At 39.8% G+C, this 24,983-nt stretch overlaps 2 protein-coding genes across 2 annotated transcripts; one reads left to right on the top strand and one right to left on the bottom strand.

Moving 5' to 3' along the window:
- Window positions 1-2,503: 2,503 nt before the first annotated feature.
- LOC139455301 (uncharacterized) lies at window positions 2,504-3,235 on the bottom strand. Its single transcript, XM_071236856.1, has 2 exons — window positions 3,118-3,235; window positions 2,504-2,850 (listed from the first exon to the last, which is right to left on the bottom strand). Exons 1-2 carry the CDS (start codon window positions 3,233-3,235, stop codon window positions 2,504-2,506), a joined length of 465 nt encoding a protein of 154 aa, XP_071092957.1.
- Window positions 3,236-3,800: 565 nt separating this feature from the next.
- Window positions 3,801-24,587, top strand: LOC139463490 (uncharacterized). Its single transcript, XM_071244765.1, has 10 exons — window positions 3,801-3,928; window positions 7,617-8,520; window positions 11,318-11,624; window positions 15,041-15,151; window positions 18,431-18,625; window positions 18,757-19,032; window positions 20,062-20,294; window positions 21,757-21,881; window positions 23,714-23,774; window positions 24,381-24,587. The coding sequence occupies exons 2-10, from the start codon at window positions 7,651-7,653 to the stop codon at window positions 24,480-24,482; spliced, it is 2,280 nt and encodes a 759-aa protein (XP_071100866.1). The 5' UTR covers window positions 3,801-3,928; window positions 7,617-7,650; the 3' UTR covers window positions 24,483-24,587.
- Window positions 24,588-24,983: the final 396 nt, after the last annotated feature.

The raw sequence follows: 24,983 nt of genomic DNA, 5'->3' as shown, positions 1-24,983 counted from the left end.
TATATCCATATCCATACACATTCATATACATACACATGCATATATACAAATAAATATTTAGACTGTATTTATGACCGAAGTTGAAAAGCTTTGTAAACGTAGACTGCTAGATTTCGTATGATTTTAAAGTTTAGTGGATGACATAAGAACATTAAATTTATTTTTAGAAGGGGTTGTAAAATATTTAGGAGGAATGTATTCAGCTCTTAAATCACTAAAAGCATTGCATATAAGCACAAAATGATATTCGTCCTCAATAAAATTCTGGTTACAAATCAAACACAGTCTCTGTTCTATTGATTTATTGTAATGCAGATAAGAGGATTGTGCAATGCACGTCGTAGACTTTATATTAAACCACTGCCCTCATAGTAGAGAATATCAGGATAGCCATTACTTGTTAAGGTTTAACAAGTCACAGTAAAAGTAGGTGATACGATGTTTTACCAGGATGCAGATAATATTGCGGAGGACACAAAGAATTACTTTCATGTATTGTACCCCGTTTTACAGGGTATCTTGGTCTGCGGCATAAACCACACTTAAGTAGCTACCCGGGTTTCCATAGCAGCTTATCAGCAATATTGTAATATAAAAATAAATGTAGGTAAATAATAATGTTTTGTTGCTGTGCTTAAATTTATAGCTCTTGCATACGGAACCAGGCGTGCTACGAGCCGTAGTGTTATTTCTAAATGAGGCAGTATTGAAAAGTTGTGAGTATGAAACTTATTCATGGATTAAATATTTCAACAACGTTCATATCAGAATGATTCACATTTCAGTGCACAGCAGATTCTGCACAGCATGTACTCGTAAGTATGGTACTGACAAGGCGTCCTGTTTTGACCAATTTTATCCTCCGGGGCCTGCGTCTAAAATTTGTGACACAGTATACGGTGGCCCATAAGGGACATGGCGTCTGTTTTTCCATATTTTAATATTTCACTTACTTTTATCGTTACCTTTTGCAAATTAACACGTTTTGTCTTACAAATATGTGATAAATCATGTGTAAAGAAGATATTGAATCGCTGAAAAGTGAAACGAAAATGTCAAAAACTAAAATAAAAATGTCAAAAAACAAAAAACGAAAATGTCAAAAACTAAAATGAAAATACAGAAAACTATTTCCACCGCGGTGATAATATTTACACCGCGGTGATAATATTTCTACCGCGGTGTTAATATTTCTACCGCGGTGATAATATTTAAAACTAAAATGAAAATGTCAAAAACAAAAGCGAAAATACAGAAAACTATTTTAACCGTGGTGAAAACTATTTCCACCTCGATGATGATATTTACACCGCGGTGGAAATAATTGACATTTTCATTTTAGCCGTATAACGGCGGTCTGTATATAATCGAGTCTGGACCAGACAATCCAGTGATTGACATCATGAGCATCAAACTAAGCAGTTATGATGACATGCATCAACCAAGTCAGCGAGCTTGACCACCCGATACCGTTAGTCGCCTCTTATGGCAAGCATGGGTTGCTGAAGACTTACTCTACCCCGGACATTCTCGGGTCTAAACAATACGTAATGCCATAGACTGGTGACAAAAAAAGAGGAAAAAAAGTCGTTCATTGTGTTCAAGTTATGAAGCAAACCTGGGTTAAAGATACATCTGAAAAATGTTCGGCTTAAACCTGTCCTCGATATGTTGCTCCGTGTACTGCAAGGGATCAGCACTGTTTTCAGAGAAGGACCTTTGCGCGAAGTACAGCGACTACGCCATCGACTGTCAGAGTGGTGTGAGTAATTTCACCTGCAAGAAAAGAGGTCATTGCCCCAGTGATGCCTGGTCATTGATCCCCAGCCTCGTCCTGATATCAGATCTGTCGTCCACGCTTTCATAATCAAAATGGCGTATTGATAAATTCCTTTGTTTTTCGTGGATAATAAGCTGGCATCGAGTCGATTTTAAGGTCTTTATTGTGAATTGCATTTTGTACGATGGAAATTGTGTACGTTGTCGAAACATTTACTGAACACGATTTGGTACACCTTCTAAGTGTACTGTATGCAATAAAATATATTGGTAACTGTTGACACTTTCTTTTGATACATATCTCATAGGCCTACATAAAAAGGAAGCACGGATGACTCGGCCGTTTACAGCATGTGTGACTACAATTTGATGTAGTACGTGTGTGAGCTGGGTCAAATGCCACGTTGAACGGTAGTTCACAAGTTTACTGTGGAATGAAAGCCCGAAGTGACCCTGGTACACGTTCACGACTTTACAAAATCCACAACGAACCAAGACTGATAATGAAGGCGAAACCATAATAATCAGATTCTAGGACGCAACTCCGCACAGCAAAATGCTCACAATGCAGTAGTTCTAGCAACAGTAAAGCTTTCAAAACGTTTGTGGCAGATATGTTGAGAACAGTTCCAAATTTGACATTCATCGTTGACCGAAATGATGTCCGGTACAGTTCCCTATTTTGACTTGTAACCATGTTTCCGCACTTCCCTACCTGAACAAGTCACGTGTATGATGTTGATGTCGAAGTAGGGAATGATGATGTCGAAGTAGGGCATGATGTTGATGTCGAAATAGGGGATGGTGTTGATGTCGAAGTAGGGTATGATGTTGATGTCGAAGTAGGGTATGATGTTGATGTCGAAGTAGGGGATGATGTTGATGTCGAAGTAGGGTTTGATGTTGATGTCGAAGTAAGGAATGATGATGTCGAAGTAGGGGATGATGTTGATGTCGAAGTAGGGGATGATGTTGATGTCGAAATAGGGGATGATGTTGATGTCGAAGTAAGGAATGATGATGTCGAAGTAGGGGATGGTTTTGATGTCGAAGTAGGGGATGATGTTGATGTCGAAGTAGGGTATGATGTTGATGTCGAAATAGGGTATGATGTTTATGTGAAAGTAGGGAATGATTATGCCGAAGTAGGGGATGGTTTTGATGTCGAAGTAGGGGATGGTGTTGATGTCGAAATAGGGAATGATGTTGATGTCGAAATAGGGGATGGTGTTGATGTCGAAATAGGGAATGATGTTGATGTCGAAGTAGGGGATTATGTTGATGTCGAAGTAGGGTATGATGTTGATGTCGAAATAGGGGATGGTGTTGATGTCGAAGTAGGGGATGATGTTGATGTCAAAGTAGGGTATGATGTTGATGTTGAAATAGGGGATGATGTTGATGTCGAAGAAGGGTATGATGCTATTTTCCTTACGCCCAATCCAAAGTTAAACATTTGCTTCTTTATAACTGATGTCAAATGTTTCGTCCCCTACCCAGTTATACTTTTGGGGGGAAAGATGTTTTCTTACTACAATGTTTATTCATAATTCTTCATTAACACCCCTGTCCCCGACTGCGAAATTACCAATGGCAGAAGCGGTCGGTCGTTAAACTCCTCAAAGCTCGTTGTCGCACTGTATTTTTTTTAATAACAATAATCCACATAGATCTACCAGCCTTCCAAAGAACTAGCATTCAATATAAAAATGTGTCTTCGAGAAGAGTAGGGGGCTACGATCTACGACCTAACCAGTAACAAATACTCGTGGCTTTCATCTGACATTGATTTGGTATGAACTTATGTTGACAAGGTAAGGCACCGAATGTGAAAAAGAAAATTATCATTAGAGTTATCTCCCTTTGGTTCGCCAAGCTCCTTCCCAGCGCGTGACACCTTCGTTTCATTCTCACAGAGCTCCGCGAACTGGATATCGCTGTGAGGAGCTTGCACTTCCGCATGGTTTCCAGTGTAAACAATAATAAACAGTGTTGATATTCACGGAGTTTCGGAGTTACAGATTCGTTTACATTAAATAAAGAAAAACACACATCCAAGTTTTAACTGGGTATGCAACAGACTGAGGCGATATTTGGCTACAAGAATAATTGATGTCGAGGTCACGTATCTGGTTTCATGTTTGACTAGGTGAGCTGTGCTTCGATCACTATCTAAATGTACTCGTGTTTAAATATCAGCAACATATACTTATTTCCTATCTGATTGTCTTGTTGGGACTCCTATGTAAAGTTTCCGTTATTCGCGTCATATTAATCACGGTACAGTGACAATTACACACCTACCAGCTGCGTGACAATGAGGCTTCAGGCGAGGTGAGGTGAGGTGAAATGGGTTTAACGTCGCGTCCAAGATTATTGCACTTATATAAGAGTCTAGCGACGTGCATGCACGTGTGTGTGTGTGTTTGCCTCTTTGTACTAGTCCGGACTGATCCCGATTTATAGTGCTAGCTCTCTGAGATACCATGCCGCAGTTTAACATGATTACCCCACTCAGACACAGTAGGGCCTTTTACTGACTCCGAGCTGACCAGTCCTTGTTTAAGCCCCTTAATGCCGTTCGCCAGAGAGGGTAACAAGAAGTACTATCGTTTAACATCTTTTTGTATGACGCGGCCGGTGATCAAACCCAAGACCTTCTCTTCTCCAGGCAGATGCTCTACCACTGGACTAAGAGGCATTAGATCTGATTGTTTGCCACAAAAAAAGTACATTGTTGCAAGATGTTTATAAAAGGAAAATATATTTAGGCTTATATATAGTTATATTTAAAAAAAGGCCTGGTTTCGCATCTTGGTTAAGAAATATCCAGTCTCCAGACAAAACCCCAGTAGGATACCGGTAAGCTAAACTAACATTATTGTAATTGAAAAGTTTTGTAACCAAAAATGCTTGCTGACTTCAGACAATGTTTTTTAAACTGTTATAGACTTCATATAGATCTACCTATTTCTATAATGTTTCAAATTGCCCTGTGCTATCAAATGACATCAGTGATTAAGACCTTGAAATGCAATATGTAACACCAATTGTATTTTTGTCATAATTTTAATTCTTACTTATTTGCCCTTTGCACGTTCACTCCTCTCATAAGAATATCAAGCATGCACATTATTTTGTCTACTTAAACAATGACTGCCTCTGTGGCCTAGTGGGTAGAGCGTCTGCCCGGAGAGCAGGATGGTGGTTCACTCCCCAGCTGCATCATACCAAGAGTTTTAAAAAAATGCTACTTGTTGTTATCCTGCCTGATGCATTAAGGGGATAAAACAAGAACTGGTCGACTTGGGGTCAGTATATTGTTTCTGAGTAGGGTATCCAAGTTAGACTTGTGCATAGCTTGCACTACAGAACCAACCTTGAGCGGGGACTATTACAAGCAGCCACACAGACACACTCACACCCACGTATGTAGCTACATAAGTGGAATAATCTGTCAACCCAATTTCACCTCACCTCACACCGTGTTGGAAATACCTGTCTGGTTGTCGCCCTGTAATATATATCAGATTGACTAGTGCTCTTTTTAGTCTCCTGTCCAAACAATCTAGTTCCGGTAATGAATTTCAAAGCTTTTCACTTTGTCCTTCATGATCATAGTTTGAACCTCTTTAATTAATGTTCTTATTACCTATTAAAGGAAATCTAATCTGCCACCAGGATTCTAATCAATTTAGAATTCCTAGTAGTTGAACAATATATTGGTATTCTCGTTTAGTCATAACTGGTGTCACAGGCAAATGTTTGCATCCTTGAGACCAGTTCAGTTGCCTCTACAAAGCGCTCTCATATCTGCAGACATGAATAAGTACATCAAATATCTTTTAGTTAAATCAAAAAGATAGCTGGTGAAAAACTGGAAAGTAAATATTTTCACTGCACATTTTGGATGAAAACATTCTATTACTCTTGGTGGGTTAGCATGGTAAACTAATTCCATGGGTTGAAAGAATGACAAAATCTGAAATGTTGAAAACATAATAACACAGACCTTTTGATCATAAATAGTAAATGTTTTTGGTAGATGTTATACCAATTGTGAAGTTTCCTTGTTACCTTTGATTGTTTTAATGCAATTTTAACTTTTTTTGCCCCAGCAATCTGGCAGTCATACATTTGTAATCCTTGAGAGAAGTCCTTCTTCTTATGGAAATAATATCTTGTATCATTTTAGGATACATATTGCAATGTCCGGACACAAGGCTGCTTTTAGGGCTGCGATGATACTCCAACTGTGCGATCCAATATGTTTCACGATACCTTACACTTCCGATTTATATCATGATACTTGCATGTGCTCTTATCCGTCTGTTAGCCAACTTATTTATGGGGTGGGTGGGGGTGGGTGCACGGGTGGCCCAGTCATCTAAGGTGCCGTGATTCACTGTGCAGAGTTGCGTCCCTTTGGCATGCCAGAAACCTATGATTGTGGGTTCGAATCCTGATTCGCCCCGATCATGTTTCTAGGTTTGTCAGCACCATACCACACGCAGTGATATAACTGGAATACTGTTAAAAAAGCGGAGTTAAACCCAACTCACACACACACACACACACACACACACACACACACACATAGATAGGATGGCCAAATACGTGGCACACTGACGATTTACTGCTGGCAGTGTGAAGTATGGCTCAAAAGATGAAAATATTTACGTTTTCAGTCTTAACTTTCACTATAAACTTTCACTACTGATTAGTGTTTAGTGTAACAGTTATTAAGGTAAGAATCAATATTTTTTACTTGTGTAATTGTGATTGGTACTTGTATCGATAAGTAAAAAATCATGATCCACTGATGCATTGGCATTTCATCCCACCACAAACTGATATGCACTTATTAATTGTATCAGTAAAGTTGACATTTGCAGCATTATATAAAACTACTCTCTTGTTGCACATTTGAGACAACAAAATGTTATACCACAGTAAATAAGTTAAGCTTTTAATCCAAATCATCCAAAAATGTGAGTTGGGATCCATTTAAAAAAATCTCATCTTCCTGAGGCAAAGGAGTTAAATGACTTTAAAAGTCCAGTTTCCACCCTTGCCGAACTAGGCTGGAATTCCTGGGCTCAACCGTAGCGCCACCAGTGGCTATTACTTGTTATGTCCCTTCTAAGCCTTTCCTATGGACCAATCAGATTCCACCTCTTGTATCACATGCTTTTGCTTCAAACAAATGGCGGCGCCAGTCAGGACCATATGATCGATAATCAAGATCTCTGTGGTGATAAAACGGGTTTAACATCGCGAAATGCATTAAATCATGTGAGCACCTTGATTAAAAACATGCAAAGATTTGGAAAATATCTGTTGACAACGAGTTGGCGGTGCACATTCTTTGCAAATCCTGCAATCGACTGAAATCTGCATTGTAGGAACCGGATTTTGATTTTGTTTTACGAATTTGATTGGACTATGCATAGACTTGTTAGTCCAGCCAAAATGTAACTCCATAATACCTGACTAGTTCGACAAGGGTGGAAACTGGACTTATATAGTCAGTTAACTCTCTTGCCTCGGGAAGATGAAAAAGTAAGAAAACTGTTTGCGGCGCACATCTCTTGATATTGGCTGTGTTTGGATGTGACATGAAACATGATTGTTAGATGGGACTATGCTGATGGTAAACACACAGAGTTTTCACTCATCTGTTAGTACTTGAGGACAACAAAATTATGTGAGGTGGGGTGCTTTGAAATGAGGCGAACAGGGATAGAAATCTTATGGTTAATTTAAAACATCCATGTTATAGTAGACTGATAAATGATGCAATGTTACTATAGAAAACCCATTTGTTGTATTTGCAGATGATCACGAAAAGCCTGCAGAAAGTATTTTGGCATGGGATGTGGGACTTCAAAAACGTCCATTCATCAATTCTCAAGGCAAATGTCGACCATTTCTTCTGACAAACAAGTCCAGAGCATTAACGGAAATGAGAATTTAACTAAAGACTGTGTGAATAAGAAGGTCGAACAACAAGAATCAAGAGAGAACACCAGAGAAAGGGATCAAGTTTCAAATTCTCAGGAGAAACCTTTCATCATGGATGCTAAAACTGAGATGTCCGGAAAAGAGTCAGTAGAAGAAACCAAACCTGTAGATCAAGGTCAAAATGGTGCAGGTCAAGGTCAAAATGGTGCAGGTCAAGGTCAAAATGGTGCAGGTCAAGATGGAAACGATCAAGGTCCAAATACTGCAGATAATGTGCCTAAGAATCCCCCAAAAATGACACCAGAAGAGTTAAGATCGCTATATGAAAAACAGATTGCAAAGACAAGAGAATTGATCTCCAACATTATGGACAAAGAAATATATACTGAAGAAAACATTCCCACAGGAAGTTTTAGAAGTAACTTACTGTCAGTTGGAAAGATATACTATTCAATGAAAGTTGCACCAAAACAAGATATCGCTAAGTTTAGACAAGAAGTTGCACAAATATTTCTTGACACAAATTTTTTGAATTGTTTGTGCAGGTTTATGTTGTTGACTCTGAAAGAAAAGAAATATAAAGACTCTGAAGGCAATGTTGTCCCTGCTGTCAATAATCCCTTGAAAACAGGCCTCAGTACTGTGCTTAACTTCACGGATGCTGTGCCCTCCCTCTGTGAGGAGTTTTGTAGAGTGGAAGGCTTTCTGGATGTGTTCCGCTCAAGTCTGGAAGACATGTATCCTGCTCATCGTGAACGAGATCAAGGCATTGAATTGGTGATCTGAATATAGATTTATATCATTTGTGTTAAAATGGTCATGTTTCTGGATTAATCTTAGTAATGTATTTTTGAAGTGCTTAATCAGATGTTTGAAAGTTCAAATTGATATGGGGAACATTTGACATATATTACTTTGATCATTGCACAAATAGTATTATTTGATGAACAGAAGGGCAATCTCAGCAGGGTTATGGGGAACATTTGACATATATTACTTTGATCATATCAGAAATATTATTATTTGATGAACAGAAGGGCAATCTCAGCAGGGTTACGGGGAACATTTGACATATATTACTTTGATCATATCACAAATATTATTTTTTGATGAACAGAAGGGCAATCTCAACAGGGCTATGTGCTTAATATAGAAAACAAATGGAAATCTGAAATTGCACATGCACTATCAGATTTCATTTTGTTTTCTATGGCCATAAGATTTGGTGTAATCTAATAAACCCACTCTTCAAAGTTGTTGCATGAATTCAAATGTGTTTAGTTTGATGTTCCATACACCGCCTCATTCAGTGATGGGGCATGCGTCGGTTTGCAGTGATTTAATGTTTCAATGTTTCAATGTTTGACAGCACCATACCCATGCTCATCTGCATCACTTTGGGCTTTCCTCCCACATTAAGCTGACACGCCATGATATGACCGGAATACTGTACTAAATGGCGTTAAACTTACTCACTCACTCAATGATGTGAACTACTGAGTTTGACCCGTCTTGTGAAAACCCAGAGCACTGTCTGTACAGCATGATCTCACTCATTGCCAGAGAATCACACATGTTCCTTGAGTCGACCTGTTTTGTATGTAGCCAGGGCTCTGTACAGCGTGATCTCACTCATTGCCAGAGCATCACACATGTTCCCCGAGTACGACCTGTTTGTGTATACCCAGAGCTCTGTACAGTGTGATCTCACTCATTGCAGGAGCATCACACATGTTCCCCGAGTACGACCTGTTTGTGTATACCCAGAGCTCTGTACAGCGTGATCTCACTCATTGCAGGAGCATCACACATGTTCCCCGAGTACGACCTGTTTGTGTATACCCAGAGCTCTGTACAGTGTGATCTCACTCATTGCAAGAGCATCACACATGTTCCCCGAGTACGACCTGTTTGTGTATACCCAGAGCTCTGTACAGCGTGATCTCACTCATTGCAGGAGCATCACACATGTTCCCCGAGTACGACCTGTTTGTGTATACCCAGAGCTCTGTACAGCGTGATCTCACTCATTGCCAGAGCATCACACATGTTCCCCGAGTACGACCTGTTTGTGTATACCCAGAGCTCTGTACAGTGTGATCTCACTCATTGCAGGAGCATCACACATGTTCCCCGAGTACGACCTGTTTGTGTATACCCAGAGCTCTATACAGCGTGATCTCACTCATTGCAGGAGCATCACACATGTTCCTTGAGTATGACCTGTTTCGTGTATACCCGGAGCACTGTCTGTTCAGCATGATTTCACTAATTGCCAGAGCATCACACATGTTCCCTGAGTACAACCTGTCTTGTGAAAACCCGGAGCACTGTCTGTACAGCGTGATCACACTCATTGCAAGAGCATCACACATGTTCCCCGAGTATGGCCTGTTTTGTATGTAGCCAGGGCTCTGTCTATACAGTGTGATCTCACTCATTGCAAGAGCATCACACAATATTGTTCCCTGAGTACGACCTGTTTTGTGCGTACCAAGAGCTCTGTCTATGCAGCGTGATCTCACTCATTGCCAGAGCATCACACATGTTCCCCGAGTATGACCTGTTTTGTGTGTAGCCAGATCTCTGTACAGCATGATCTCACTCATTGCAGGAGCATCACACATGTTCCCCGAGTATGACCTGTTTTGTGTGTACCCAGAGCTCTGTACAGCATGATCTCACTCATTGCAAGAGCATCACACATGTTCCCCGAGTATGACCTGTTTTGTGTGTAGCCAGATCTCTGTACAGCGTGATCTCACTCATTGCAGGAGCATCACACATGTTCCCCGAGTACGACCTGTTTTGTGTGTAGCCAGATCTCTGTACAGCATGATCTCACTCATTGCAGGAGCATCACACATGTTCCCCAAGTACGACCTGTTTGTGTATACCCAGAGCTCTGTACAGCATGATCTCACTCATTGCAGGAGCATCACACATGTTCCTTGAGTCGACCTGTTTTGTGTGTACCCAGAGCACTGTCTGTACAGTGTGATCTCACTCATTGCAAGAGCATCACACTCTTAATTCTTACACAGACTGGTTTCTATTAATATATGTTTTGTGTCAACTTTATGATATCCAGATATATGTAATTCCATTGTCAGGGTGGTGGGGTGGGCTGGTGGTTAAAGCGATCACTCATCACGCCGAGCCCCGGGTTCGATTCCCCACATGGGTACCATGTGTGAGCCCATTTCTGGTGTTCCCGGCTGGAATATTGCTGGAATATTGCTAAAGGCGGCTAAAACCATACTCACTCTATTCTAGTGAATCTGTTCGTTGTAGGTGGGGTGGTAGGCTTGGAATTGTTTTGAAAATAATAACCTGTCCCTGGAAAAAAATAGTTTGTCCACATGTTTCATGAATGAGATTTTCTGTAAAATATATAAAAAGAATGGTTCTTCATTTGAGCAAAGGAAATGTTTTGTCTTAAAGCTCAAACTGGTGAATTTTCTGTTCTAAAACAAATGTTCCAGGCTCTCTCACCCCACCCACAAATATTAAGTGGTTGGTTCCTTGAATGTGATATTTGAAGCCACCTGCTCACAAACTTCATTGGTTTCAGACAAATGATGATCGCATGCTAAAATCCATCCTGGGTATTGTACATAATATCGGTATGTACGATCCCTGCGTGCCACACCTGCAGAGTCACAACTACACCCCAGTGCTTTTATTCTACATGGACTCCAAACTAGACATGTGTAGGCTGGCGGCCATAGCTGCTCTTGCTGACATCCTGGATGAGAAGGAGAGTGACCTGCTGCAGTCTCACAAAGAGGGAATCAAGTTCCTGATCAAGATTTTTGGAAAGTCTTTGAAGAATAGCCAACACAAAGAAAAAGGCTGGTCCTCTAAAGAGTTGGGAAGAAGTAAGATCATATTTGTTTAGTTACGACCTCAATTACTGAATGTCCTTTTCTTCTAATTTTTTGTTAGCGTTAGAGCTAGAGGATATATTTTAAGCTCACCTGAATGGAAATTTTATGTTAGGTTATCGTCGTCGCCTGAGAACCATAATGTCCTATCTCCACTTTTACAAGTTCTGAATAAATGATATTTTATACATGTAATTTGAAGTGCTGTATAATATTAACTTAATAAACAATATGCATTTATTTCACATAAAACAAACAAATACAAATTAATGGATATGTTTTTGAAGCAAGAGTAATTATTTATCTCATTTACAGGTAAATGTTATTTTTATTTAGAGTACTAAAGAAGTGGGACATTTGTTTTCAGATCCATACTGTTCTATCTCCATTAGTAAATTCAGTTGGCATATTCATATTATTCCAAAGTTTTCACCCAAGGGAGAGATTAGATACTTGAGACAGCTTATTGTAATGAAGTCATCACATTTAATTCAGCATTCCAGCTGACAGATCACAAAATTCACTCCCAATGTTCACATTCTACTTTTGGTAAATGATAACTAAATGGTTCTATATCCAAATGATTTGGAATAAAGTGATCCTATCTCCTTGTCACATGATCTGTTTCAAGAATTTGATTGGACGTGGACCATAGAAATGGACATAGAACATTCTGGTTTTAAGCCACTCATGAGTTTTTGGCCATTGAATCACTGAAAAACTACTTTCCAGCACCAAGGCTTTTACATCAACGTTAGAAAAGCACACATTGGTTGGTTGGTTTGTTGTTTAACGCCACACTCAGCAATATTCCAGCTATATGACGGAGGTCAGTAAATAATCGAGTCTGGACCAGACAATCCAGTGATTAATATCATGAGCATCGATCCACGCAATTGGGATACAATGACATGCTTCAACCAAGTCAGTGAGCCTGACCATCTGGTCCTGCTAGTCGCCTCTTAGGACAAGCATAGTCGCCCTTTACGGTAAGCATGGGTTGCTGAAGACCTATTCTACCCCGGGTCAGCACACATTGGAAAGAAATTGGAAAAACATCAGTTTTGGTCAAAAGTGGACCATCTGGTTCTCAGACAACGTTAAGGTCACTGTTCTGCCAATGACTTATCTATCAACCATTTATTGACCATTGTAAGGATTATAGTATATATAGAACATTGGGGGCGGTCGGGTAGCCTAGTGGTTAAAGTGTTCGCTCGTCACGCCGAAGACCCGGGTTCGATTCCCGACATGGGTACAATGTGTGAAGCCCATTTCTGGTGTCCCCCGCCGTGATATTGCTGGAATATTGCTAAAAGCGGCGTAAAACCATACTCACTCACTCACTCATATAGAACATTGAGTAAAAGGTAGGGGTTTATCGATTCAACGATGTATGACAAATTTGCACCTGAAGATGTGACTCCAGATGGACTCATGATTACATCAGTATTTGTTTTCAAAAGTAACACATTGTATGTACGAACCACAACAACTGTGGCTAGCATCGCCATTGTGCTTGATCTGATAATACAAAACTAGTAGAAAGTGTCTAAATGGAAACACAAACTGATTCATGAATAACAACCTCTTGTTACACAGCCGACATGAAACATGGTTTGTTGGTTGGTTTGTTGTTTTACACCACACTCATCGATATTCCAGCTATATGACGGCGGTCTGTAAATAATAGAATCAGGACCAGACAATCCAGTGATTTATATCATGAGCATCGATGCACGCAATTGTGATTGATGGCATGCATCAACCAAGTCAGCGAGCCTGACCACCCGATCCCGTTAGTCGCCTCTTAAGACAAGCATAGTCGCCTTTTACGTCAAGCATGGGTTGCTGAAGACCTATTCTACCCCGGATCTTCACAGGTCTCATGAAACATGGAGCATGCTAATGTCAGCTGCCAATATGTATCGTATCATGCATCAAGTGTTTCGATTTAAATCATCTTGTTCATCAAGTATCGTGCTATGTGTTGATCTGTTAGGTAGGCATATCAGGACCTTCCTTGTTAAAGGAGTTCTAGTAAACAAATCTGTGAAATACATTTACGTCAGATGTGAGGACAATGGCAGTAATGGGGCTTGGAGGAGGTTCAGATTGTTCGGATCCCAGGGTTTAATTAGATGTCTGGTTACACAATTTGTTTATTTGTTTTCAAACCATAGTCAACAGCAACGACCATATTTTATTTAAGAAATAAGCAATTCATGATCGTTGTTTATCGTACAATAAAACACTGAAGGGAGAATAAATCATTAGTGGTGCAGCCTTAAGTGGTTTATTCTCCCTGCAGTGTAAACGACCATGAGCATTGATGAGTCGTTGATTTCTGACATGAGATATCAACATCATGTACAGCCTCTTTAAGGATTATGATTAAATTTACAAGTTTTGAAAATATTTACCCGTATTTAAATAATGATGACTCCCTCAATAGAATCCGACCTCTGCAACTTCAGATAAGTCCATTTTATGTACAGGTGGGTATTTCCCTCATATTTCCCAGAGCTCCAGATAAGCTTTTGGTGTTGTGGGTATTTTACCCATGCATTTTAAAATCATTGGGTATCAGTAATTCTATCTGGGTATTCAAATTTCTGTTACCCACTAGTTTTTACACATGTGGGTATTTAAGTTAAATATTTAAAAACACTATTCACCTAGTCCCTGCAAACTGGTGTCGTGTGGGTTCGAGAGCTTTATAGGACTCAGAAATACCACGATACTTCCACAAGAAAGTGTGATGGCAAATGATCATGATGTAACTGTCATCATGGAGTTTGGCAAGATTGACGGAATGTCCGTTTATAATTTCAAAAAAAGTTGTTGATTTGCTAATCGAATACGCAGGGTTACTTCACAATATTTTGATGATACGCAAGTTTTATTTTTGTAGCGTATCTGTAATGTTCGTTGCGTGTTTGATATGCTTGGACGTTTTTTTTACTGCGTATTTCTGCATTTCTGATGCGTTATTTACGCAGATACGCAGCTTATCTGGAGCTCTGTTTCCACAATCCTCACGTCGATTATCTGTACCTTTTCTCCCAATACCGATTGTCATATCTCTCCTGGTTTTAGGCTTTTAGATGCGATTGTTCGGCCATCGCATTTATCTGCGTTGCCCAGCTACATCTATATGGAACAACTCTCTGGACACTTCCGTCCAAAAAATAACGTAGTCCAATATACGAAGTCATCAAGTTTCGAGTGCATGTTCGAATCTCCAGAAATGACGTTGTGATAGAACAACGTTTCATCGTGAAATAAACCACACTTCATTCTTCATTTTTCTTTTCGATTTATCACGTAACTGTCCTATATTTACCCATATATCTGTCATGCTTTCATTGTAGGTATCTTACTATAGCTGCAGGTTTGGTTAATTTCAGCTGTGGGAAGACTGGCCAGAAATGATGCCAACAAAAAGATGTTGGTCGAAGAGGGAGCTCTCCCTCTCTTGTTGGAACTATTCAAATCAGATGATACAGAGGAAGAGAAAGGTGTGTATATTCGTGAACACATGGCACTCATTAATATGACATTTGATAGCACAGTACTGATGTTGTCATTGTTGTGTTATGTTTGTTTACATATTGTGACCGCCAATGTGCACGCTCTACTATGTCATAAGTCACATGCCCCAGCATTGGGAGTGACGTCATCACTATGTGCCTATCGTCAGTTACGAATAAATCATCGTTCAGTTCAGATGTCTTATTGCTTGATGTTCCTCCCAGTCTAGGTGCGGGTCGTACAAGTACCTGAGCATGATGTGCAGTCTTACAAATACATTACAGTCATCACTGCACATGTAGAACTGTGGCAGTGTTCTAACGAATAAAGTCAGTCTATTGCTGAGTATCACTGACTTAAAGCCCAACATATGGCATATTATATATCAAACAAAAAGGTTTTTAATGACATGTCACAATTGCCTACACAAATTGTTTCTCCTTGCCCTTCCTGGCAATACATGGGTCTGTCCACTAGAGTAACTACCCTTTAAAAGGGAAGCTACTCTAACCCTCATCTACAAGACGTCACAGCCGCAGTCAGACATTGTTGACAGTCGGCCTGTCCTGTCATAAGGTTACTAAGTGTAGTCAGATGTACACACAGTGACAATATGAAACAAGGTAACAATTCAGACATATATCAGCCAAATCCAACTGTTTTCATTTGTGGAAAAGGTTCCAAGCTGCAGTGATCTACAAGCACAGATATGGCTACTGATCCCACTTGGGTAGCCTAATGCCCTCGCAAAATTGTTTTGTTATATTTCCAAAACTTATAAAATGCCTTAGGTACGTGACAGTTAGACACTGATTTTCAGTATATTAAATTACACTATTTTTATGATAATGATAGCAATTATTCCTGTAGTTTCTCCAGATTGCTGATGATTAATTCTGACTTGATCGCCAAATGACAAGGGAGAAGCCATGTTTGTTTATGAACACTGAAAGTCGTTCCTACTTGACCTTTGATATTTGCATCTCTATCCAACGGATATGACACCCAACGGATATAGTTTTTATCAGTTTTTATCCTGCTGAGAAACCTACCCATTTTATGATAAATGTTTAATATGCACATCAATTTTATACATTTGGCAAACAAAATACCACATCAGCACATTGATATTATGAGGTTTTCTTATAGTGGTTAAAATTTAAAAAAAAAATTAAGCACCTTTAATTATACTTTTATGATCACATTGAATGATTTCTCTGTATGCCTCTATATTAAAGTTTAAATGTACATTTGTATTAATATTGAGCACAAGAAAGGAACACTAATCATACAGAAAAAAATGAACACTCTTGTCCAGATCAGAGGACATTTTACTGTGGGGCCCATCACAGGTACCATGTCATCCATTGTAAACATCTTCTGTGATGAAACTGGACATGTGGGGGAGTTTAACGTACATTCCATATTAAGCGATATTTTACATTTTGACCTTGATTTAACCTTTGCACTTAAACCATGCTGAAAGCTGCAATTTTATTGTGACAATCACTCAGCCATTTTCCTTCAAAATGCAATGAAATGTGGTACCGATGTGAAGTTAGCAGTGGGGCTCAACACATATAATGCATTTTTTTCACAATGAGTTATATCTTTACCTTTATTTGCCCCTTGCACTTTGACCTAAATGCTCAACATGTCTTTCTTCTAACTGGAAACCCTCAGAGTTCACTGAACCATTAAACTTCAGTGTAACTTTACTTACATGTTCCAACCAGTGTTTACAACTAAATTTTTCAAGAGGTTTGAATCCCCATTGCTACAGCTATGGTGGTCATATCGAGAAGGCTATTTCAGCCATTATTCAGTCAATTTAATTAGTCGGGTTGAACATGTTTGTTTCATCTCTTGCAATATATTTAGACATTTTTTAAAAATAAATTTCCTCATAAACCTCATAAATTCCCTCAATGTGCATATTGCATGTATGTTTCTCCTTATCATGTCAATATATTAGTTCAAGTCATTAGAGTTCTGTATTTATGCAGGAAATATTTGATTATCAAGCATCTTTTGTAAAGTAGCTGTCTTTGTTGACAGTTTATACAGTTGACTCAAGGTGAGCTACAGTGGCTTGGCACTATTTTGATGTGAGGAGGCATCTTTCTTATCTAGACTACCATGTCGGCATTCTAGTATGACAATACCCTGGACCTGCTTAGGCACGAAAGCTTCATATCAGAATTTACATTACCATCCCCATCTATCTCATTGCTCAGTGAGTGAATATGGTTTTACGCCGCTTTTAGCAATATTCCAGCAATATCACGGCAGGGCACACCAGAAAGGGGCTTCACACACTGTACCCATGTCGGATATCGTGCCCGGGTTTTCGGGGTGACGAACGAACGCTTTAACCACAAGGCTACCCAACCGCACCTTCTTATTGCTCAGGTTGTTGTAGGAGGGGACCTTTTTAATATTTTCTTATTAAAAACAAAGCTGTGGTGTGAATGAATCCAGTGTATTAATCATAATCGAATGATGATGAGGAGGGTAAATGTGATATTGGCAGTTGGATTCAGAAAATGATTCTTTTGTCCATTTTTGTGAATGTTATTAGATAATGAATTCAACAATATTACAGCTTTTTCCAATCTTCCCAAGCCAAGAGAGTTAACTGACTTTAAAAGCTCAGTTACCACCCTTGCCGAACTAGGCTGGAATTCCTGGGCTCTATAGTAGCACCACCAGTGGCTATTACCAGGTATATCCCCTATAAGCCTCTCCTATGGACAAATCAGATTCCACCTCTCGTATCAGTTGCATTTGTTTCTAACAAAATGGCAGTGCCCAGTCAAGACGATCTTATCAATAATCAAGATCTATATTGGGATAAAACAGGTCTCTCATTGTGAAGTGCATCAAATCACGTAAACACCTTAACCAAAAACATGAAAAGACTTGGAAAATATCTGTTGACAACGAGTTGGCGGTGCACATGCTTTGCAAATCCTGAAATCGACTGAAATGTGCACGACAGTTACGAACTGGATTTCCATTTTGTTTCGCGATTGTTATTGGACTATGCATAGACTCGTTAGTTCAGCTAAAATGTAACTCCATCATACCAGCCTAGTTCGGCAAGGATGGAAACTGGACTTTCATATTCAGTTAACTCCCTTGCCTCGGGAAGATGGCTATATCCCTGTGACCTATAAACAACCTAGTCTGAGCCAGACAAAACCAGTGACTAGATAGCAAATCACTATTGCAACTTATTGATGTTCCTCCGTGTATCTCATCAGAGGCGATCGAGTCCATGTGGGTCCTGGCGTTTGATGAAGACAACAAACAGAGGATGATGGAGGAGCCGGGTCTGATGGAGGCTGTGGTGGACAAATATCACAGCTCTGCCGACCAGGACATCCGCAAGCCTTGTCAGGGGCTGCTGTGGAACCTGCGTGACATCCTCCTCCAGTCCCAGAAGTATGCAGACATAGGTGAGGGGGTCCCTGATGATCAGTTCCATGCAACAATGAACGGTTGTGTTCAAACAAATTTCATTCATTTGGTGCACATGTAGAGATTGTATGTTTGCTAGTAATGAGCATTTCATATCTGATTGAATTAGGCAAAGAATTGTCTGGATCTTCCACAAAAAGCAACAAAGGTCAAAGTGAAGGTCAGAAGTCCAAAGGTCATGTGATGATCAGCTACCAGTGGGCCAATCAGGAGGTGCTGATAAAGGTGAAGGACTGTCTGAAACAGAATGGCTACGATGTGTGGATGGACATTGACAACATGGGAGGCTCCACACTACAAGCTATGGCAGAGGCCATTGAGAATGCATCTGTGGTATTGATGGCCATGTCTCGGAGGTACAAGGACAGCCCCAACTGTCGAGCAGGTGACTACTTTTAAAAAAATACTGTTTTGCAAAGTTATTTTGAATTATCATCAAATTTCATTTTTTGAGGTAACAATCTGACTTTCAAGTTATAAAATTAAACTGCCTAAATATGTACCATTGTTGGCACAGTGTAGACCAATTGAGGGTCAACACCTGGGGTCATGGTTCCAACACCTGGGGTCATGGTTCCAACACCTGGGGTCATGGTTCCAACACCTTGGGTCATGGTTCCAACACCTGGGGTCATGGTTCCAACACCTGGGGTCATGGTTCCAACACCAGGGGTCATGGTTCCAACACCTGGGGTCATGGTTCCAACACCTGGGGTCATGGTTCCAACACCTGGGGTCATGATTCCAACACCTGGGGTCATGGTTCCAACACCAGGGGTCATGGTTCCAACACCTGGGGTCATAGTTCCAACACATGGGGTCATGGTTCCAACACCTGGGGTCATGGTTCCAACACCTGGGGTCATGGTTCAAACACCAGGGGTCATGGTTCCCAAGGGCAATTACCAAATTCCATTGACAGATCGGGCCAAGAGAATCTTGATGATTGTGATGCCAGATGGACTCGGCCAGTATCGTGTCATGCTGTTTGGTTTGAAAACAGCACCAGCTGATTTTCTAAGACTGATAAACTTTGTCCTTGCTGATATTCCTGCTGAAAGTCAACATGGCAAAATGTGAGTTTACCCAAGCCTGAGTCATGTGGTGGACCTTGAAAGATGGCACCAGTGACGGCCAAGGTTGACAGCCCATAATGGGATGTCCTTAGATCTATGTTTATTGGTAGCAAGAACTAAGACCTGATTTTAATGAGATTGGTAAGAGAAATGGCTCACTGGAAACATTTTGACTTAGATGATGCTAATATATGTGGCATAATGCCATTGAAACCGTGTACATATGTTGAGGTCAGTTTTGAGACAAGGGTACCCGTGTCCATATGTTGCTACACTCAGAGACCTACATTTATAGAGTTTGACTGCTATATGACTTCTGTTTACTACCATTATTACAGAGGCAGAGTATGCGTTTTCCAAGAGGAAGCCCATCGTGCCCCTTGTCATGGAATTGGGGTACCGCCCCGATGGCTGGCTGGGGATGATCCTGGGGGCCAAGTTATTCTTTGACTTCAGCGGCAAATACAGCTTTGATTCCAAGGTGGACGGCCTGAAGAAGGAGCTGGGAAGGAGCCTGTCGGATGCGGAACCTGGTTTGTCGGAGGACGTTGTGGATGCTGGAGTTGTGAAGGTACAAGATGTCCATGATTGTGAATATCTTCTTAGCTCTATTTAGGGATTCATTACACACTTGCAAGCTTGGATGATCTTAATCTCATTCCTTACATTTTCAAATACAAAGGTTAAGATAAGGATTTTGAAAATTTGTATTCTGGTTTAAGTAAATTATTGAATACTGTAAAACTTTTGGGTGCTGCTCGCCTGGAGAATGGTAGATATTGTTTGAGACGTGTAGTTAACTGATAGACTGGGTCCCGTTCCACAAAGTGATCATAACACCCTTACTTTAACATAGATTTACGATCATCATAGCGCTAAGATCGCTTTGTGGAATGGCGCCCATGTCCTTAAAAACATGAAAATAGATTGGACTTGTCTAATAGTTGAATTAGTGTTCAAGTAACAAACGATTTACATAGATTATGTCGTGAAGTCATCCTAAGAGAAGCACACAATGCCCTTGTCCATACAATCTCATTAGATTCAAACTTTAGTGTTCGCCAATGAAATGGCATATAATGGAATATCCTCCGATCTTTGCGGTAGCAAGCAGTAAGATCTGATTTAAATGCGATTTTTGTCCATTTATACAAATGTATATAATATCATTATCTTCCATCCATTATTAAATGAGTAGTACATCATGGTTACTAGTAGTAGCTATCTATGTATAACCCAGATACCGCATTCTAAGTAATAAGCTCCCTGCTCTAATAAGCACCCACTGCAATATTTGCTAATATATTGGCTAGTGAATAATCCCAGTTAGCACCCCTTCCGATTGATCAATGTACACTTATTTATTTGCGTAAGATACGCACTCGTGTGTTATATGCACCCTTAATTATGGGCAATTAAATTCTGGAAAATATATCTGTTGTGTCTAATACGCAGAGACTTTTTTTGTATCATTTCAAGCTGTCAGCATAAACCACCAAATTTAAAATGTTTCAACTCTGGTTTATTTCTCACCAAAATTATATTCTAATAAGAGCTGCCCTATTTCTAATTTTAAGGGCGCCCTTGGTGCTTATTACGTCGAATACGGTATGTGCATTCACTCCATGGTGGAGTGGGGTTTATAACCATGAGTTGTGACACGAGCCAGCTTTGTCCAGCTGTATCACTGGACCCCATAAATGAATGGAATATGGACAAGGCAAACAAGTGACTGTAATCACTGAAATTTGTTTGACCAGCTGTTAAGGCGTTATTCTTTTTTTTGAGACCCCTGAATATTTATTTTATAAAACATTCCTCCCCATTCCACTCTCATGCCCCTCTCAGCTCTAGTAGTCTGTAGTCATCCCGTACCCAGCTGTAGTAAGGGACTAGAAGTTTCTATAAAACACAAGAGTTATTTTATTTACCGGCAATTTTGGCTTGTCTATTGTGTTGCCTGAATTCTGTATTGGTACAGCCAGTTACACACTCACTCACTCACTTTGTTCTGTATTGGTACTTTGGTACAGCCAGTAACAGTTGCCAAGACGACCGCTGCCTTCCGCTCCCCAGCAGTCAAACCAGATGCAGACCCCATCAAACTGTGGACAAGTGCTGATGTGGCCAAATGGCTGACTAAGCACAATCTACATGGGTAGGTGTCTCTCCATTGTATGCCATGTTTCTCCACTGTATGCAGTGTTTCTCCATTGTATGCCATGTTTCTCCATTGTATGTAGTGTTTCTCCACGGTATGCAGTGTTTCTCCACTGTATGTAGTGTTTCTCCACGGTATGCAGTGTTTCTCCACTGAATGTAGTGTTTCTCCACAGTATGTAGTGTTATTCCAATGTATGTAGTGTTTCTCCATTGTATGCAGTGTTTCTCCACTGTATGCAGTGTTTCTCCACTGAATGTAGTGTTTCTCCACAGTATGCAGTGTTTCTCCACTGTATGCAGTGTTTCTCCACTGAATGTAGTGTTTCTCCACGGTATGCAGTGTTTCTCCACTGTATGCAGTGTTTCTCCACTGTACGCAGTGTTTCTCCACTGTATGTAGTGTTTCTCCACAGTATGCAGTGTTTCTCCACTGTATGCAGTGTTTCTCCACTGTATGTAGTGTTTCTCCACAGTATGCAGTGTTTCTCCACTGTATGTAGTGTTTCTCCACTGTATGTAGTTTCTCCACTGTATGCAGTGTTTCTCCACTGTATGTAGTGTTTCTCCACCGTATGCAGTGTTTCTCCACTGTATGCAGTGTTTCTCCACTGTATGTAGTGTTTCTCCACTGTATGTAGTGTTTCTCCAATGTATGTAGTGTTTCTCCTTGGTATGCAGTGTTTCTCCTTGGTATGCAGTGTTTCTCCACTGAATGTAGTGTTTCTCCACAGTATGCAGTGTTTCTTCAATGTATGTAGTGTTTCTCCATTGTATGCACTGTTTCTCCACTGTATGCAGTGTTTCTCCACTGAATGTAGTGTTTCTCCACAGTATGTAGTGTTTCTCCAATGTATGTAGTGTTTCTCCATTGTATGCAGTGTTTCTCCAATGTATGTAGTGTTTATTCAGTGTTTCTCCAATGTATGTAGTGTTCCTCCAATGTATGTAGTGTTTCTCCAATTTATGTAGTGTTTCTCCACTGTATGCAGTGTTTTTCCACTGTATGTAGTGTTTCTCCATGGTATGCAGTGTTTCTCCATTGTATGTAGTGTTTCTCCAATGTATGTAGTGTTTCTCCACTGTATGCAGTGTTTCTCCACTGTATGTAGTGTTTCTCCATGGTATGCAGTGTTTCTCCACTGTATGTAGTGTTTCTCCATGGTATTTAGTGTTTCTCCACTGTATGCAGTGTTTCTCCATTGTATTTAGTGTTTCTCCATTGTATTTAGTGTTTCTCCACGGTATGCAGTGTTTCTCCATTGTATTTAGTGTTTCTCCATTGTATTTAGTGTTTCTCTACTGTATGTAGTGTTTCTCCACTGTAAACAGTAGCAATTAAAATAGCACAATATATGTGAGACTAAGGCTTAAAAAAAGAATTGGTTCTCAGGCAATGTTTTTTGAAAATATAGTGCAGGCGGGCAGTGTCCCTTTTTTGGGGGGGGGACGGTTGTTCAAACTAGTATGTAACCAATAAACAGTTGTTGAATCAATAAACAATTGTGTACAATCAACCTGGGAAAGGGCCTCCCTACATAAATGTATTCCTTGATGAGTAAAATACTGGAATACAGTATTTGACTACCAATGGACTTGGAATATTTAAAGATTTTTTTGTTTGTTTTTTAAAAATGGAAATAAAAACGAAACGTGCAGCAAACTTTATAACGATGCGGACGGTGCCTGAGAACCAAGACTATTATTTTTTAGCCCAATATATGATGACTAAGTACACCAGAAATTAACTTATTGATTCTAATTGTATTGAATGAATTCAATCCGTATTTTCCATACATATTTTTAACCCAGGTTCAAACTTGCTTTCAGTGAAAAACTGAAGAAGTTAACAGGCCGTGAAATTGCATTTCTCCAAAACTTGAGATATGAAGTGAGTACACAGGAACTTTGAATGGTTTCAAGAAGATGTAACAGATTCAGAAAGTATTTATGCAGCTTAACCATGGTACAGCGTCATCATTGCCATCATTGGCTTTTTTTTCCCTCCTCCAACCCTGGACTTGGGGCTGAAAAATCTGTAATCTCTTAAAATAAAAAAAAGCCTGGCCTTGTGTAGCCTTTAGCCTGCAGGTATTGATGGGGATTTCAATGTTAGATTGAAAATATCAACCACCGAGTGTATGTTTCACAGGAGTAGAAATGGCCGCAGTATAACATTCAGTCTACAATTCTATATTTAATGAATCTTGTGTCCCCCAGGACTCGGATGTAAATCATTAGAATCCATTCTCACTTTGTATGTGTGTAGGAAGCCATATTATGTGTCTCGTAAAACCATGATGAAATGAGGACAAACTCCTGTGTTGTGATGTCAAAATATGGGGGACACATAGCAGTCTGCCAAAGCCCAGTAGAGTAAATGATTCCTAATTTTTACCCCCCAAGTAAATTTGATAGTAACTTTTTCAAAGGGTTGATTTTTTGGATGAAATCATTTCAAGACAAAGACGTCATGGCGATTAAAATATGTTACTAGGCACCCGAGTTTTTCTACCACACGGTGGAGACCAAACTGGCTGTCACAGATCTCCTGGGTCTCGTCAACTTCACAGAAGCAATGGATGATCTCACGTCTTGACTCAAAGGAGAAATGGCTGGAGATGACTCATACCACAACTAGGGGTGAAACGATGCAGCGGTGCATTGCGAGTTATCATACCACAATACGATACATGTATCAATACAAGACTATACACCAGCTAAAATCAATTATTTTGCTTGTCTTCTTGATAGCGAGGAAGAACCTGCAGTACATGATGCATGAAGAAAAGAAAACATACAACTTTATGGATAACTTCTTTTATATTGCATTTAGAAACTTTTTTTTTGTAGATTCTGACACAGTTATTCTCACATCTTAACGGTGTAAGAATCTCGTATAAATGTTGCTGAAAAAGTAAACCAGAAGTTGTTATCTATATAGTTGTATGTTTTCTTATTTAATCACCAACTTATAGAATGCCAATCAAACAGTTGCATGACAATCTATAAACCTGCTCTGAAATATTTATATTCAAGAAGTTGATTTGACATGAATATGCATATCGTGATACATATCGTATCATGACCTATGTCATGA

Source organism: Haliotis cracherodii, unplaced genomic scaffold (genome assembly GCF_022045235.1).
Source record: "Haliotis cracherodii isolate W230 unplaced genomic scaffold, xgHalCrac1.p SCAF_1, whole genome shotgun sequence".
NCBI lineage: Eukaryota > Metazoa > Mollusca > Gastropoda > Lepetellida > Haliotidae > Haliotis > Haliotis cracherodii.
Note: the sequence above shows the minus strand (reverse complement) of the source record. Positions and strands in the feature narration are given on the sequence as shown.

Bases quoted from the DNA above. Each gene is read 5' to 3' on its own strand.
- LOC139455301 (XM_071236856.1), bottom strand. From the start codon at position 3,235: ATGTTTAACTTTGGATTGGGCGTAAGGAAAATAGCATCATACCCTTCT. The intron at 2,851-3,117 runs CTTCGACATCAA...ACCCTACTTCGA, and splicing joins GACATCAACATCATCCCCTA to CATCAACATCATCCCCTACT.
- LOC139463490 (XM_071244765.1), top strand. From the start codon at position 7,651: ATGGGATGTGGGACTTCAAAAACGTCCATTCATCAATTCTCAAGGCAA. The intron at 8,521-11,317 runs GTGATCTGAATA...CATTGGTTTCAG, and splicing joins GAGATCAAGGCATTGAATTG to ACAAATGATGATCGCATGCT. The intron at 23,775-24,380 runs GTGAGTACACAG...ATATGTTACTAG, and splicing joins TCCAAAACTTGAGATATGAA to GCACCCGAGTTTTTCTACCA.